The 11085-nt window shown below is 36.0% G+C and overlaps 1 protein-coding gene across 1 annotated transcript; it reads left to right on the top strand.

Moving 5' to 3' along the window:
- Positions 1 to 5348: 5348 nt before the first annotated feature.
- Positions 5349 to 9881, top strand: LOC110296783 (vomeronasal type-1 receptor 90-like). Its single transcript, XM_021165553.2, has 2 exons — positions 5349 to 5365; positions 8749 to 9881. Exon 2 carries the CDS (start codon positions 8782 to 8784, stop codon positions 9703 to 9705), a length of 924 nt encoding a protein of 307 aa, XP_021021212.1. The 5' UTR covers positions 5349 to 5365; positions 8749 to 8781; the 3' UTR covers positions 9706 to 9881.
- Positions 9882 to 11085: the final 1204 nt, after the last annotated feature.

Below are 11085 nucleotides of genomic sequence, written 5' to 3'. Positions count from 1 at the left end.
AGAATATGGGAAATAGCCTAGACTGCATTGGTACAGGGAACAACTTCCTGCACAGAACACCAGTTACTCAGGCTCTAAGATCAATCAACAACTGATAAATGGAACATCACAAAACTGACAAGCTTCTCTAAGTCAAAGGACACACTGTTGATTCTACAAAGCAGAAGCCTATCAATTGGTAAAAGATCTTTCCTAATCCTATATCTGACACAGGGTTAATATCCAAAATTTATAAAGAACTCAGAGTTAGACACCAACGACCCAAATAACCCAATTAATACATAAGGTACAGAACTAAACAGAGAATTCTCAGCAGAGCAATCACAAATGGACGAGAATCACTTAAAGAAATGTTCAATGTCCTTAGTCCTCAACAACATGCAAATCAAAACAACCCTGACATTCCTCTTCTGTCATCAGAATGCCTAAGATCAACACTCAAGAGCTAGCACATGCTGATTGAGAATATGAAGAATGGAAGGAAACACTTCTCCATCGTTGGTGGGACTGCAAATTGGTACATCTACTCAGGAAATCAATCTGGCAGTTTCTCTGAAATTCGAAATAATTCTAGGTAAAGAACCAGTTATGCAGCTCCTGGGGATATACCCAAAATATACTCTACCATACCACAAGGACACATGCATCATGATGTTCATAGCAGCTTTATTCATAGAAACAACCCAGATGTCTGTCAAGTCAACTGAAGACAGGGGACAGAAAATGTGGTTCACAATGGAATACTTTTTAGTTATTACAAACAAAGACATTATGAATTTTGCAGTCAAATAGATGGAACTAGAAAAATATTCTGAGTGAGATAACCCAGACCCAAAAGGACATGAATGGTATGTGCTCACTGATAAGTTGATATTAGCCATAAAGTTCAGGATATCCATCATACCCCCTAGAGACCCAAAGAAGTTAAAGAAGAAGGAAGACCCAAGTGAATATGTTTGAAGTTCTCTTAGAAGGGGGAACAAAATAATCATAGGAGGCAGGGGGAGGAAGAGAACTGCATGGGAAAAAGGATAGAAAGGAAAATGCTGAGTCAGGATCAGGTATCAGGGGAAAGACAGGAAAGTGTGTTAGAGGGATGGAAGAAAGGATGGAAATCTGTAGCTGTCTTGAGTGGGGGTGGTTGGGAGGATTCTCTTGGAAGTCCCAGAGACCTGGGATGGAGGAGGCTCCCAAGAGTCAGTAGGGGTGAGCTTAGATGACATGCCTCACAGTTGGGACATGAAACCAGAAAAGTCCACATCCTATAGCTAGTCAGGCCCCCAGTGGAAAGCAAAGGACAACAACCCACCCACAAAGCTTTCGACCCAAAATCTGTATGGCCTAAAAGAGTCAAAGATAGAGGAGAGATTGAAGAAATGGCCAAACAATTACAGGTCCAACTTGAGATCCATCCCTTGTACAAACACCAACCCATGACACTATTAATAATAGCCTCTTATATTTGCAGGCAGGAGTCTAGCATAAGCTCCTCAGAGAGGCTCTACCCAACAACTGACTCAAACAGATGTAGACATCCACAGTGAAATAATGAACTAGGTTTAGCGACTCTTATTGAAGAATTAGGGTAAGGATTAAAGGTCCTGAAGTGGATAAGCACTCCAAAGGAAGACGAAGAGTGTCAATTAACCTAGACCCTTGGCAGCTCTCAGAGACTGAGCTACCAACCACAAAGCATACATGGAGTGGAGTGAAGGCTCTGTCACATAGAGCTCACTTCTTTAGTCTCAGTTGGAGAGGATGCTCCTAAACTTGCAGGGACTTGATGTGCTGGGGTTAGAGGATTACAAGTGTGGGGTGGCTCACCCACTCTAAGAGCAGAAGGAAACTAGGATAGAAGGAGGGACTCTTTGAAGAGGTACTGTGTGAGGTGGGGGACAGCATTTGGAATGTAAATAAATGAGAAATAAAACAAAGTAAAATAAAATAGAAAATAGTCCTGATAGGTTCTTTAAAGATCCCTCTGAAACTTTACAAGAAGGCTTCTATATTCTGCACTGATCTGAACATTCCTACTTTAGAAGCTCACACAGAAAAGTCCACTGAAATTTCCACATTGTAGTGAGTATTTTGGTTTCTTGAATAAATCACAGAAAAATTATAAGAATATGTTTGTTTTAATCTCAGGCTTTGTGATATGGGTATGCTTCAGATTATCCAAAGAAGCTGACTATATTTTGCCTTGTGCTCTAGCATGGCATGATTTCCCCAGCTGCAGATATTTTTTGCAAGTGTGTGACTTCTGAAATTAAAGAGACTTTTCAGAATATATATATTAGAACCCTAATGGTTGTTTGGCTAGTTGGTGGTTGGATTCTTTTGGTTGATGTTGGTTGCAATTTGCCAAATAGTCCTGTGTGGAGTTATGAAAAGAAGAAATTACGTATCCTGACCATGAAGACCAAACTTAACCAAAAGACATTGATGCCCCTTATCAACATGAAGTAGTATAACAATGTCATTGTCTCCTTTTCCCTCTATCCTTTTATCCTTTTCTATCAGAGTAGGGCATTGGAAAGATGGAGAAAAAGGGGTGGAGAGGTATGAAAGAAAAAGAAACTGCAAAGTAGAGAAAGTCCAGATATACAACACAGAAAAGCTTTTTAGAGAAAAGTCCAGATGCACAACACTGAAAGGCTTTCCTAATCCAAAGTTCCAAAGTGCTTCTGCAATTCTCCCCAAAGTACATGGTCAGGTCTCTCAAACAAATATGCCATCATCCTGGAACCAACTTGGTATAATTAGGTATATTATCACTTGATGAACACACTATCAAAAGCATGTTGGGGAGAAAAGGATTAATTTGCCTTAGACTTGCACATTTTAGTTGATCATTGGAAGAAGTCAGGACAGAAACTCAAATAGGTCAGGCACATGGATGCAGGAACTAACATAGTGGTCATGGGAGGGTGCTGCTTACATGTTCGTGCCATGGGGCTAATTCACCTTGATTTCTATTAGACTCAGGACCACTAGCCCCAGCATGACACCACCTGCAATTTGCTGAACATTCCCGCAGGTAATGAGAATTTTCTAATATAAATAATTTTCTAATTAGAAATAACTTCCTAATATGAAAATACTCTACATGCTTGCCTACAGTGAGATCTTATGGAGACATTCTATTAATTGAGGTCTCCTCCTCTCAATTGGCAAAATTTTTGTCATATTGACATAAAACTACCCAGCACATGGATATAGGTTGATTCTTTGAGCAGCTATCTAGTAATTCCATGTGAGGATTGTATGTAGGGGCTAATTACTCCATGTCTTCCTGTAGTTTCCTCTTTTTCATATTTACTCTAAACCAAATAACAAGTTCCCTACTGAAAGACTCTCTATGACTCTCTACCTTTCTAAGAGGCTCTTCAGTTATCCAGATTCCCGAAAGTAAATATTAGAATCAAAATATGATGCTATTCATTTCACACCCATCTATAGGATTCTGTCTCCATTCTTACAGTTGATTATGGTTTCCTTGATGCAAAGAGAGAGAGATAGAAAGAACAAGACAGAGGAAAAGAGAAAAAGAGAAGGTGATAAAATGGGTGGAAGGAAGGAGAGAGATAGAGACAGAGAGACAGAGAGAGACACACAGAGAGAAGCCCTTCCAAGACTTCCTGTGATCTCAAGTTCCAGGAAAAGGCAAGTATCTCATTGACAGAAGTTTACAGGCTTAGGACATAACTCCTGCTGGGTATGAAATCACCCATTGTTGATGGATTGATGTTAGCATGTGTCTTTTATTCCAATTAAAAATACTCTTTAATATGAAATTATGTGTCTATGACTTTATACATTTTTTTTTTAAGGATAGTAATGTCTTTTTGGTCATCTGTTTTCTTGATTATAGTGAAGTGTATCTCTTTCTCTCTTCTGAGTCTATTTTGTTAAGTGTTAGAATAGTTGCACTCTCTGTATTACTGGTTCCATTGGAGTAGTTTTGTCTATCATTTTACTTTAAGTTTGTGCCTATCTTTCAAACTAAGATGTGTTTGTTATAGGCAGATATATGGATTTTGTTTTTTGATAAATTTAGTGAGTCCATGATTTTTGAGTGCAGAATTGAGCCCATTCATTTAAAGTGTTATTGAAATGTGTGTTAGTTCTGGTCATCATGTTGGTGATTTTTGGTGTTGTGTTCTCAATGGTACTTTGTGATTTTGTAGTTATGGCTTAATATTATTCCACAGTCCCTCTGCTATGCTCATTTTTCATTTCAGCCCAAAATAGTGCTCCCCATGTTATGTTTGGATTAGTTTGTTGAATATAAAATTGGGGGGCTGTCTAGGTTGTAGAAATTGTTCTTCCTTCAATCATGGCAGTAGTTTTGCTTGGTATAATATTTTAGTTTGACTGTCATTTAGAACTTGGAATGTATTGCTTCAGGATCTTTTGATTTAGAAAATTTACCTTGAGAAATCAACTCTTCTGTAATTAGGGAAGTTCATTTTTCCATTTAATATGTTTTCTTTATTTGAGACTTGAAGTTTCCTCTTAGAGCTTTCAACCCATTTTTTAGTTCCATATATTTAGTGTTTTAACTATAAGGTGCATAGAAAATTTTAATTCTGCTCCTGTCTTTTCTGTGTGTTCAGTGCATCCCTTGTGTTATATAGGTGTGTCTTGCATGGATTTTTCTATGATCTTATTGAAGGCTTCTGTTTGCCATTGACATAGGGTTATTTTCCCTCACTTGTACCTATAACTTGAATATTTTTTCATAGCGTCCCCCCTCAATATTTTCTAGCCATGCCCACTATCAACTGATTACATCCCTGTCCCCTTAGTCCCATTTCAGCCCCATAACATTTATATTACCACACTTCTGTGTTTAATACAAGAAAGATATTTTTCCTCAAGTGTGTTTGGAGGAGGTGAACTTTTCTTAATTTCATCAGAATTTCTGATATTATCTAAATGAGACCCTGAAGCCAATGTCAAATAAGCATGGAGACCACAAGGAAAGTTTGGGAAGCAAAACAGATACCTTGGGTAATCTAAATTGTTATTCAACTTCTTTTAAATAGGATATTATTATTTTTACTTTTGTTTTGTTCACAAGGACTGGGATCAGTTAATCCACATAGAGAGAGATAGCCTGGGGAGAATACCATACCCAATAGAAACCCAGAGCTCTGATGTGCATACTCCACTTTTCTGAAATTAGGGAAGTTCACTTTTCCATTTAATGGTACCACTTTGTAACAACCTCAAGGTCAGAAATGCCTTCTCCAGATGACATGATGACTGTGGGTCTAGAGGGAGACAAACTGATAACATTTCTTCCTTATAACTACATCTTAGGGTCTCCTCCTACAAGGATGTTTATGGAAGGCTCAACAGGGTGAGTATTCCTTTATCTCTTCATTATATTGAGAGCTGTAAGTATGTGTTAGAATAGAGCAAGATTTTCTGTATTAAGTGCTTAGACAATTCTCTTGCTTAGAATTTTGCTTTTGAGCCAACTGTTTCATGAGCAAACACAGCACATCCTTGTAGACATAGAACTATCAATATAATGATTTTTGAAATAATATATATTTTGATAAATATGATCTCTGATTATATATGTGACACTAAAAGTGAGCTATTCGAAAGAGGATGGGGAATGAAGTATTCACACATTGGTCTTCCTTCTTCTTGATTTTCTTGTGTTTTGCAAATTGTATCTTGGGTATTCTAAGTTTCTGGGCTAATACCCGCTTATCAGTGAGTGCATATCAAGTGACTTCTTTTGTGATTGGGTTACCTCACTCAGGATGATATCCTCCAGATACATCCATTTGCCCAAGAATTTCATAAATTCATTGTTTTTAATAGCTGAGTAGTACTCCATTGTGTAAATGTACCACATTTTCTGTATCCGTTCCTCTGTTGAGGGACATCTGGGTTCTTTCCAGCTTCTGGCTATTATAAATAAGGCTGCTATAAACATAGTGGAGCATGTGTCCTTATTACCAGAGGATGGGGCCCAGCAGATGAACAGACAAAGAGACAGGAAAGGGTCATAGTATAAAGATCACTAGTAGGTATTACATTGTGATTGAAAATGTCATGTTACCAATCAGTATTTACAATGGATGTACTCTTATATATATATATGTAAATATAGCCCCAAATGCAACATTTCAAGTAGTGCATCTGACATGGGATCCTCTTGAATGTGTTCAACCCCATGTAACAAGACACCTGAAATAACTTGAAGGGTGAAAAATAAAGACCAGAAATATATTGGTTTGCATGACTATATTTATAATATTAATGTACATTGAAATTAAACTTTATATTTTCTCATTTTATTACTTTTTTCAAGATAACTGGCCATGTATGTTTAATTATATGAAACTGAAGCTAGGAGTATACAGCAAATATTAACTAATTTAGTCTTTATCAGTAATATTTTATTCTGTTAAGTTTACATATACTTAGAAATTCTTTGGAAAGTTTTCTGCAGGCATTTGCGTTTTATTAAAATAAATTCATCTTTAGTATCTCCAAAAATTGAACCTGGTTATATTGCTACTTATATAAAATTTAGTAAGGTTTTCATTAGCAGTGCGAAAAACATTTTCTGTTTTCAATCAGCATAAAATTGTTTAAAGTCAACATCCCAAAAGTCTCTTCCAATAGTTACAAAGAAAAAATTCTCATTAAAATATGCACTCTCTTCAGCGTCTGTGCCCTTCCAGTCACACCTGTGATAAATTCAATTTGCCCAAAGCAGTCCATGTATGTAAGGTATTTAAGAGTTCAGGTAATAGCTGTGAATTGATACCTTATAAGTAAGTGATCAGTATTTATTCCTGCTGTCATTGACTATTTTATGAAGATTCCATGAGACTAGCTTGGGTAGCTGAAGTCTTCATCTCCTGGGATTCATAAAGAGTTATTCTTGCTCTGAGAGAGTGGACAGTACACCTGTCAACATCATGTACCCTTGTCACCTGAAAGTCACTTCTTTCTCAGTAGTCACGCTACTTTTAGCACATTACTCCTAAATATGGTAAAACGCAAAGTGAAATTGATCTATTTAATTTATATGTTCCTTAGAGTACTAAATCTCCACAAGCAGAAAGCAAAGATCACTGTAAATTCATAAAACAAGAGTGTTCTAAAATCAAGTTCTGGGATAATGAAAGTGCACAATGAATTTTTCTTGGAAGAATGTAGAGCTATGGAGAAAGCAGCTCTTGGTCTCTTGTTGAAAGTCTCTTCAGACAGCCGTCTACACACTGCTTAGTTTTTTGGTCTTGGTCAATTTAATAGCGATGGCTCTCTATTCTTATGAATGCTTATGGATACACTTTGGGTTTTTGTATTTACAACTAAATATTACAATTTTAACTAATGTGAAAAGCCTCAGCCTGTTGTTGCTTTTCCAATAAAACATTCTGAGTGCTTCCCTGTGTTAACATCTCTGATCCATGGTAATTAAGGTTCTTTTCAGTGAACCCCAGAGAAAGATGACACTTGATTAATTAGAAGGTGTGTCATTTTCTCTATGGGATAAACATTTACAAAGCAATGTATATAAAGTAGAGAGGATGAAGCACATACCTTTGGGAAAATAAAGAAAACTCTAGATTAGTTCATTTTACCTTATATTATATTTTATATTACTTATTTTTCCTGTTCTGTGTTAAACATAAATTGTAGTCATATAATTAATAAAAAATTATATATATATATATATATATATATATATATAGTTTGTGCATTTTCAATTTTAAATATGAATAAGGGTACTCTTTCAATTTGGAGTCTAGCCTTGAATTATATATTATCCAGGATTTTTTTAAATTATTAAATTATGATAATATAAATATGAATGTAAATACAAATACAGAGATGGAGATAGTTAGGAAAATAACAATATGGATGGCCGAAAAGGCCATTAGGAATCACAATGGTAATGATTTATATCCCTACCCCACCTAAAGGAAAAAAATAGTATTTGTGTTGATATGTGGAAGTTAGTTCCTTAATATTGAAGTGGAGTTCACAAAGGGTTTAAATAAGATGGGAAATGAACTCAAAGCCATTTACAGCTATTTATAACCATACCAGTAATGTAATTAATAGAGTGTGAATAGTAAACTAATGGTCTCCCAATGCATCTCTGTCTTCTAGGTTCTAGGTATGATTTCATGAAAAAGAAACATATACAACAAATTGAGGTAGACCTTTGTGCTGATTAAAATAGAAAGATTATCAAGAATTATAACTTTGATTCCATTAGAATTATGAGTAGAAGCATGGATAGTTGCAAAAAAGAGAATAGTAAAATTATGGACCATGAGACAGGGTCATGTGATTCTTTTTGAGTATCTTTTGTGTTTTTTTTTTTTTTTTTTTTTTTGCCAGACTGCCATATATTTTGTTCAGTTGTACAATTCTGATTAATATTCGGTGTTCATCATTTCTGTTTTAGGTGTTAAGCATAAAATAAGGAAATTTATATTAATAGGATTGTATCTTTAAGTAACTAGAATCAGACAAAGTTTCTATTATGTACAAAAATATGTGTGCATGAATGTATTATCTATGATAGTTTATATATACAGGAGATATATGGAAGACATATAGAAATGTAGACTATAATGTACACTCTGGAACAATAAATGTTAAAGAGAAAGGTTAATTAATAATTAATATAGAAAATGGAAGGATGATATAAACATACTGTCCAGTGAATCACAAGTTTCATGTATTCTCTCTCTTTTTCAGATATAAGAAATATGCTTCCACCATTCTCTAAAGATGAGTTCACTTTCCTTTATGTCTTCATTATTAGAGAATATCCTTTATTTTCAAGCTGGGATTGGAGTCCTAGCCAATATATTTCTTCTTGTTTTCTATATTTTCATAATCCTAGGTCACAGACCTAAGCCCATGGACTTGATCTCCTGTCAACTGTCCTTTGTTCACATAATGATGTTTCTCACTGGAGAGAATTTTTGGCTTGCAGACATATTTGAGTCACTGAATGTTGAGAATGACTTCAAATGTAAGGCAACTTTTTACACAAAGAGAGTGATGAGAGGTCTCTCTATCTGCATCACCTGCCTCCTGAGTGTGTTCCAGGCTGTCACTATCAGTCATAGGAACTCCTTGTTGGCAAAAATTAAACATAGACTAAAAAAATACATGATCAATGCATTATTTTATATTTGGTCTTTCAATTTGTCCTTCAGTAGTAACTTGATCTTTTATGTTGGTGGTTTTACCAATGTGAGTCAGTCCAAGCAGTTGAAGGTCACTAAATCCTGCTCACTCTTCCCCATTAACTACATTGTCAGGAGCTTGATTTTAACTGTCACAACTTCCAGGGATATGTTTCTTGTAGGAATCATGCTGATTACAAGCACATACATGGTGATTATCTTGTGTAGACATCAGAGGCAATGCAAGCATCTTCATAGCATCACTCCTTGCCTGAGAGCATCCCCTGAGACAAGGGCTACCCATATCATCTTGCTGCTGGTGGTTTTCTTTGTGGTCATGTACTGGGTGGACTTCATCATCTCATTCACCTCAATCCTGTTATGGATTTATGATCCGGTCTTCTTGATTGTTCAGAAGTTTGTGGTAAATGCTTATCCCACAATTACTCCTTTGGTACAAATCAGTTCTGATAAGAGAATTACTAGTATGGTGAAAAACTTGCTGTCTCAGTACTACTAGAATTTTTAAAAACATGATTCTTTGAAAAAAACTTGTTTACTCATTTTATCTATGTGTACAGCGTGGTACTAGCATCTATGTATAAGTGCATTCCTGATGCTCCCAGAGGTCTGAAGAGGACATGGGTTCCTCTCTAACTGCTGTTTCAGATGGCTCTATGCCCCATGCTGGTGTAATCCCATTATATTTTTTCTTTTTCTGTTTTTTTTTAATTTTATAAATTCTAGTTATGTATTTATTTGTATCTTAAACAGTGTGCCTACTCCCAGTCTCTCCCTCACATAGCCTCCCTCCCACCCCTTTTTCTCTTCTTATCAGAGATTGTGGGGGTGCCCTGGGTATCCCCCTACACTGACACATCAAGTCTCTGCATGGTTAGAAACATTCTTTCTCACTGAGGCAGCCTATGTGCCGGGAACCTCGGTCGATTCCATGTATGCTCTTTGGTTTGTGGCTCAGTTTTTTAGAGCTTCCAAGTATCCAGGTTAGTTGACTTTCTTTGTCTTTCTGTGTAGTTCTTATCACCTTCAGTGCCTTCAATCAGTCCCCAACTCTGACATAAGTCTCCAACCTCAGTCCAATATTTAGCTGTAGTATCTGCATCTATTTCTGCCATCAGCTAGGTAGAGCCTTTCAGAGGACAGTTATACTAGACTCCCATCTGCAAGGATAAGAGAGTAGCATTGAAAGTTTGAGGGATTACTCTGTATTTTTGATATTTTAAACTGCAGATTCAATTTCAATATCATCCACATAAATTTAAAAAAGCAAAATCACTTTTTTATGGTTCTAATGAATGTAGAGATGTCTTCATGCAATAATTTCCTTGTTAATATATTCGAGCTACTAGAATACTCAAGGTGTTTTAAACTAGATTATATCACAAAATTTTCATATTTATCAGTAGTCATCATATTTGGAACCAGTAGGGAATCTGACTTCACTCAAACATATTTTATCTATTGGTTAGAATTTTCTGTTTCACTGTTTACATTGCCATACTTTTGTGTGAAAATAAGAGGTGTTTTTTTTTTTTGACTAATCTCACTTTTCTGTCATATTACTTTTTGTGTGAAATTTTTATCTATTTATTTATTTGATTATTTATATCCCAATGCTGCCCCTTCCCTGTTCTCCCCTCACAGAATTCCTTCCATTTATCCCCTTTCCCCCTTGCCTCTAAGAAGTATCTCCCCACTCTGTTTCATCAAGTTTCTGCATGATTAGACTCGTCTCCTGCTCAGACAAGGTCTGCTACATACGTTCCAGGAGCCTTGCTACAACCCATATATGTCTTTAGTTGGTTCAGTGTCTGAGATCCTCCAGGGGTCTAGGTTAATTGACACTGTTGGACTTCCTATAGTGTTCTCATCCCTTCAA

Source organism: Mus caroli, unplaced genomic scaffold, assembly GCF_978045245.1.
Source record: "Mus caroli unplaced genomic scaffold, Mus_caroli_1 scaffold_7, whole genome shotgun sequence".
Classification (NCBI taxonomy): Eukaryota; Metazoa; Chordata; class Mammalia; order Rodentia; family Muridae; genus Mus; species Mus caroli.
This window is presented reverse-complemented; position numbering and strand designations above follow the sequence as displayed.

Coding starts and splice junctions, on each gene's coding strand:
- LOC110296783 (XM_021165553.2), top strand. CDS start 8,782: ATGAGTTCACTTTCCTTTATGTCTTCATTATTAGAGAATATCCTTTAT.